This window comes from Mesoplodon densirostris, chromosome 8 (genome assembly GCF_025265405.1).
Source record: "Mesoplodon densirostris isolate mMesDen1 chromosome 8, mMesDen1 primary haplotype, whole genome shotgun sequence".
Classification (NCBI taxonomy): Eukaryota; Metazoa; Chordata; class Mammalia; order Artiodactyla; family Ziphiidae; genus Mesoplodon; species Mesoplodon densirostris.
The window spans coordinates 99,557,581-99,564,472 of record NC_082668.1 but is presented as its reverse complement, the minus strand read 5'-3'; the positions used below and the strand labels follow the sequence as shown (position 1 = coordinate 99,564,472).

The following is a 6,892-nucleotide window of genomic DNA, read 5'->3' as shown; positions in this document are numbered from 1 at the left end:
AAGCCCAGGAGATTTGGGGAGGACGGGTTTTGCGCTCGGGGCGACGGCGAGGCATTTTAATAGCTTGTCTCTTGCTCCCGGCTCTCCCCCGCCGCCCGCCTGTCGAGCCCGGGCAGCTCCAGCCTCTGGCCAGGATCCGGGCGCCCAGTGGCCTCCCTGGAGGCGTGGGCGCAAACTCCGCGCTGAGCCCGCGGTCTGGGCAGAACCCGCAACCTCCCCCTCCGGCATCCCACGGGCTTCTGAGCTACCCGGCCTATGAGGAACATGTGGCTTCCAGGCCTCTTCCCGCGGACCCAGCACGCTACGGTCTGGCTCGCCCCTCAGCCCCCCACCACCTCCCGCCCCTCGAACATGCCCAGGCCGGGATACCCCTCTCCTGGGAGGGGTGGAGAGAGGACGCGGGCGCCGCTCGAGGTCGGTGGGGCCGCCCTGGCCATACTTAATTCTTTCACTGAACGCAGACCTCCCTTTGCAAGAGCGAGCATCTGTTTCCCCGAGAAACAGGTCACCGCCGGGGACGCCGGCCCGGCCCCAGCTCTTTATCTTAGCCCTGTGAATGCGTCGCACCACCCACCCTCCCCCGCCAGCTACACGCTTCCCACCCCCTAAGTCCCGGCCTCACGCCTCCCTCCACCCCCCCGTCCCCTCCCCGCCACCGGCGGTGCCACACGCCTCTTCCCCCTCCCCCGCTCCCCGCCCAGGCCACACTCCCCTCTCCCCACCCCGGGCCACTCGCCTCCTGCCGACCCCCTTCCCGCCGGCGCTCTGGCAGCCGCTGTAACGGCCGGGACCGCCCGGCCTGCGCCGCGCGCTCGAAGCGGGGACCCGGGGGGCGACAGATTTGGGACATTGCTCGAGGGCAGTGAGTCATGAAAGCGGCTTTTGTTGCCCGCGCGTGCGGTTCGCGTGCCGCGCAGCAGCCTGCGGCGCCCAATGGGGACCGGAGCTGGAGAAGGTGTACCGCTAAAGGGCGGTGGGGACAGAGGGAGAGGGAGAGAATTTAGGGTATCGGGAGGGGGAAAGTGTGCAACCGTCGAAACAAAATCCAGAGAAGGAGAAGAAAATAAGGCGGCCGGGTGGTGCCGTGGCGACCATCCGCGGTACTGAGCCCCGCCGTGCCGGCAGTCCATCCACTCCCGGCGTTTCAGCTGCCACCGTCCTCTGGCCCCAATTCCTCGCCCCCTTCCCCTCCCAACAAAAAGCATCTCAATCCAGGCCTAATCTGGACTCTTCCCTTCCAGGTCTGACTACCGGGCTGCAGCCTCCCGGGAGGCCCGCGGGCAATCTCAGCCACGATGGCGCTGGAGGTAGACATTGCCGGCGCGCAGGCGGGTCGCCACCTGAGCGCTGAGGGCCCGGAAGCTCACTGATAGCCAGGGTGAGACCGAACCTCGCTAGGTCTCTGGAACAACCCGGAGTGGTCTTTTCTTTGTACAGATCCCCAGGCCTGGGCCAACAATGAGCAGAGGGATTCGGGTGAATTTATCAGAAGAAGGAGGGAACGAATGTAGTAATTCCCGCACTATGCGCATTAGAATCTCGGCTGGCGAACCCCCCGCGTTTCCTTTCCTTCCCCTCCCAGGAACATCTGGCTCCACCAAGAATCTCCTGTATTCCACAGGGTGTCGCAAACGGGGGAAGTTTGCGCTTCCGGGGGTCGGGGGGAATCCCCTAGGCCACCCCAGGCCTCCGGGGCAGCTGGAACACTCTTCCACCCGGCCCCCAACATCTCCTCTGAAGCTCCCCTAAGACTGAGAAATGAGAGCCAGGGCACAAGTTCTACGTCCCCGTGGGCACGGTGGGCTAGGCCGTAGGGGCAGCTGCCGGGAGTGTGGCAGCACTTGGTCCACCCACCGCGTGTCCTGGGACTTCCGAGTTGTGGACCGGCCTCTGCAGGCTGTTACTCCGATGCCCCTCGAGTTTTAACCCTTCATTTAAGATATATACTGTACAGGGGTAAATACTGAGACTAGGCTCCTGGGTGAATTCTTTGATCCTCTTCTGTGATGTTTGTACACCGATGAGTGAACTCAAAAACCAAAACTCTGTACAGTTCTGCCCTGGAAACTCAGCATGGTTCATGCCACACTTTGGGCAACGGGTCGGGTCTCACACCCCTGTATTCCTCTTTCAGATTTGCACTGGACCGGGAAGCCTGCATCGCAGCCTTCTAGACACCAGCTATCACGTTAGGACTCTCTTCCCCTCCGGTTCCATAACCCCCCTCTGGTTCCCAGGTGCACCGCTCAACCCTGACACTGTTTTCAAACTCAAGGGGCTTTTAGATAAGCAATTCTAGTTCAACGCTTTCATTGTAAGGGGACACGGGTCTGGGAGGGGATAAGGGGTTAGTTAATGGAGGATTAGAGGCGGTGGAGAAAAGGGGGCAGGGAAGCGATAGAGCCAACTTTAAAAAGTGTTATTCTGGAACATGCCTTGGTGGGAACGAGTGAATGATCACCATTTAAACACAAATATGGCTCCTTCAGAATTAGTCAGGAAGCTCTGTGGTTTTTGCTTGACCTGAAAGGTGGAGGTCACATCAGAGTCTTTGAGGTCTGGAGAAGTTGTGGCCATCAGCCCTTCCCAGAGTTGTACTAATGACCTTTCTAGGAAGAGGAGTGAAAAAGACCCCTTTAGCACAGGCCCTTTGCACCCTCCCTTTAAGGCTTGTCTCAACCAAGTTTCCATTTACAGGTCTGAAAGTGGGAACTAAGGGAGGCAAGGCAGCCTGTGTTAGGGAACCAGGGGAAGGGCACACTTTACATAGATCCAATGGCCTTGGTTAAAAGGCAGAATCCGAGCTTCAGAGAAGTCCTCTAGGTTTCATGCAAGAGAGGTCCGGAGGCCCAAGAAGCCAAGGACTAGCGCGCTCTGAGGACAAGGACCACAGGCCAGAGGGGTACGGACATAGTGAGGAGTCTGCAGGGATATGGGTAGCTGAGGTTCAGGACCCGCCGGGTTCCAGTTAACGGAGAAGTAGAATGACAGGTACGAAATTTTCTACACTGTTGGGGCCGGGCGTGGGGGATCCAGTTAAAGAGGTTAGGGACTACTTTCACGCATGCGTTTACAGAAGAAACCGTCTTTATACGTATAATAAATAGTGTATGTTAGCTTAAGGGGCTGATGGAGATTGGGAGAAGCCACCTTTTGGCGCCAATGAGCAAAGTGTCTACCAAGGGGGAGAAACCAAGAGATGGACACCGCAGAGAGGGCGGGGAGTGCCCGGGAAGCCAGTGCCTGGGCGAGGACTCCAAAGAAGTCTCTCGCTTCTGCCTCTTTCACCTGTGCCCTACTTACCGCGCCAGCGCCGGCCACTAAGTCTGATCTAAACCCAGTCAGTGTTAGCTTTCCCGCTCCCTTCTCTCAAACTCCTTCCCCTTTCCCCCCTTCCCCCCGCGCCCCTTCTCCCCTTCTGCCGCCTGAAAGGGTTAATCTCTCCTGCGGGTAAAAACAGGTCCGCGGAGTCTCTAACTGGCGACAGATGGGCCACTTTCTTCTGGCCACAAAGGGGCCGGAATGGAGCGCTCCGCGGCATACAAATGGGCAGGTCACGTGGTTCCCGGCTCTTGGCTGGACTGGGAGGACCATATGGCGCATGCCGGGGAGGAAGGAGATGGGGCGGGGGTAGGGGTGGGGGAGTGGGGAGATGGGTCGGAGGAGGGTGGGAGAGGAGCAAGGCTGAGGGGGAGGGGGCGGGGGAGGAGGAGGAGGAGGAGGGCGGAAGGGAAGGGGGCGCAAAGCCCAGACGCGTGCGCAGACGCGGAGCGCAGGAACCTGCTCGCCGCTCTGCTCCTGGCCCCGCCCGCGCTCAGCATCACCAACTCGGCTATATAACCTGAGCGCCCGCGCCGCCTGGACACGAGGAATTCGCCCCACGCAGAAAGCACGGCGTCCGGAGGCCCCAGGGTTATGAGACCATCACTGCTCAGGACTTACTAACAACTACAGGTAATTACAATCCTTTCATTTTTGCTGGGAATAAAAGCAGCAATTGAAGATGTACACATATTCTGTATGTGTGCATTTGTGAGCGCGTGTATGTGTTGAGACAGGCATTCCTTTCCATAATTGCAGGCGAATACGCATACAGTTTGACTCGCATCACTCAAATACCCACTGCGGGCTTTCTAATTTAAAAAAATTGTTTTACTTTTTTTTTAAGGGGGAAAGTATAGGAGCGTCTTTGGATTTTTAAAATATAATGCCCCCTGACTCTGTGATTATTTGCTAGTGGTGATTTCAAAGTTCTGAAAGCAAGTAACTACTTAACTATTTCACTTCCTCCAGTAAGGGGGAAAAAAACCCTCATTACCAAGGTTTATTTTGTGTACAGGTATTTTATACACATTGGGAGTGCGAACTTATTTTTTCAGTGAATGAAAGGGGCATTGATACTTTGAATATACACACCCTGGAAAATAAACCGAGTTGAGAGGTAGTTTAATTGAGAGGGGGAAAAAATGTGGAGAAAGGGAGAGAGACCCACTCCTGCTACCTGTTACTGTTCCAGAGTCGGCCAAGTCCCCAGCAGCCACTGCAGGTGCCAGAAATTCAGTTGTCTCACTAAAGGCTTTTTATTTTCCTTATTAGAAGCGGCAACTTCGCCATTGCCAATCGCTGACCATTATAATTACTCAATCTTTTAAAGGAAGGTTTGAAGCGAACTTTGAAAAGCCCCAATAAAGAGCGGGCGGCCCTTTCAATGGGCTGTTTATTAGAGAGGAGCCTTCCGCACCTGATCCCCGGCGCGTGGAAGAGCGCTCTGCTCCGCGCCCCCAGCCCTGGCCCTCTAGTAAGCGCTTTTATACAAGGTGGAAATTCAGCAGAGGGCCAGCGGGGTGGGAGGCGAGAAAATAAAGGCAAGGGTGGGATGGAAAACCCCTGCCCACTTTTGTTACCAAATGTTTCGTTGATGGTGAAATAATTTGGTGGAAAATACTTTTCCTCCGCCATGCATTTGCTTTTCAATCCCCACTCAGTATAATCTTCTTAAAAATCACTGCCAGCGTTAGTAAATTACGTAATGGCTCTTCAACTTTAATCGCTGAGTATCCAGAGGCCAGAACAGAGATGGAAACAATTGCAATTTTCAAACTCGTCATTTTTGTGGAGTTGTGAGTGACTTTGAACTCATGCAAATAAACATGAAGTCGCCAAAATGTACACTCCTTTTCACACACATTATCCTACCGGGTAATCACCGTAAACACACTTAAATTAATCACAAGGAAACATACACCGGAAATGTACTTATAACACATACTGTCTCCCCTCCTCCCAGCCCCGTCCAGCCTCCTTCGTACCAGCAGGGCACACACAGGCCACTATAAAACTGCATTGAACTTTCCCTCAGGGGCATCCATTTTGTAATCAGCTGATAATTCTCTTCACGTGCATTTCTACAGGATTAGTGGATAGAAGCTGAGGGCATATGTAGTTTTTGAACGTAGCGTTTTTCTCCTTTTCTGTTTTCCCCTCTCCCCTGTTGAATGTAGGAAACCTAAACATGACCAAATCGTACAGCGAGAGTGGGCTGATGGGAGAGCCTCAGCCGCAGGGTCCTCCGAGCTGGACAGACGAATGTCTTAGTTCTCAGGACGAGGAGCACGAGACAGACAAAAAGGAGGACGACCTCGAAGCCATGAACGCGGAAGAGGACTCACTGAGGAACGGGGGAGAGGAGGAGGAAGAAGACGAGGACCTGGAAGAGGAGGAAGAAGAGGAAGAGGAGGACGATGATCAAAAGCCTAAGAGACGCGGCCCCAAAAAGAAGAAGATGACCAAGGCGCGCCTGGAGCGTTTTAAGCTGAGACGCATGAAAGCAAACGCCCGGGAGCGGAACCGCATGCATGGGCTGAACGCGGCGCTGGACAACCTGCGCAAGGTAGTGCCCTGCTACTCCAAGACACAGAAGCTGTCCAAAATCGAGACACTGCGCTTGGCCAAAAACTACATCTGGGCTCTGTCGGAGATTCTGCGTTCCGGCAAAAGCCCTGACCTGGTCTCCTTTGTACAGACGCTCTGCAAGGGCTTATCCCAGCCCACCACCAATCTGGTTGCCGGCTGCCTGCAGCTCAATCCTCGGACTTTTCTGCCTGAGCAGAACCAGGACATGCCTCCGCACCTGCCGACTGCCAGCGCTTCTTTCCCGGTGCACCCCTACTCCTACCAGTCTCCGGGGCTGCCCAGCCCGCCCTACGGCACCATGGACAGCTCCCATGTCTTCCATGTCAAGCCGCCGCCGCATGCCTACAGCGCAGCGCTCGAGCCCTTCTTTGAGAGCCCTCTGACGGATTGCACCAGCCCTTCCTTTGACGGACCCCTCAGCCCGCCTCTCAGCATCAATGGCAACTTCTCTTTCAAACACGAACCGTCCGCCGAGTTTGAGAAAAATTATGCCTTTACCATGCACTATCCTGCAGCGACCCTGGCAGGGGCCCAAAGCCACGGATCAATCTTCTCCGGCGCCGCTGCCCCTCGCTGTGAGATCCCTATAGACAATATTATGTCCTTCGATAGCCATTCACATCATGAGCGAGTCATGAGTGCCCAGCTCAATGCCATCTTTCACGATTAGAGGCACGTCAGTTTCACCGTCCCTGGGAAACGAACCCACTGTGCTTACAGTGACTGTCGTGTTTACAAAAGGCAGCCCTTTGGGTACTACTGCTGCAAAGTGCAAATACTCCAAGCTTCAAGTGATATATGTATTTATTGTCGTTACTGCCTTTGGTAGAAACAGGGGATCAAAGTTCCTGTTCACTTTATGTATTATTTTCTATAGCTCTTCTATTTTAAAAAAAATACAGTAAAGTTAAAAAAAATGCACCACAAATTTGGTGCAGCTGTATTCAGAGCATATTAATTATCTGATCGGGATAACAAA

At 54.7% G+C, this 6,892-nt stretch overlaps 1 protein-coding gene across 1 annotated transcript; it reads left to right on the top strand.

Moving 5' to 3' along the window:
* The first annotated feature begins 5,512 nt into the window (after positions 1-5,512).
* Positions 5,513-6,583, top strand: NEUROD1 (neuronal differentiation 1). The gene has a single exon (XM_060106746.1). The coding sequence runs from the start codon at positions 5,513-5,515 to the stop codon at positions 6,581-6,583; it is 1,071 nt and encodes a 356-aa protein (XP_059962729.1).
* The last annotated feature ends 309 nt before the right edge of the window (positions 6,584-6,892 follow it).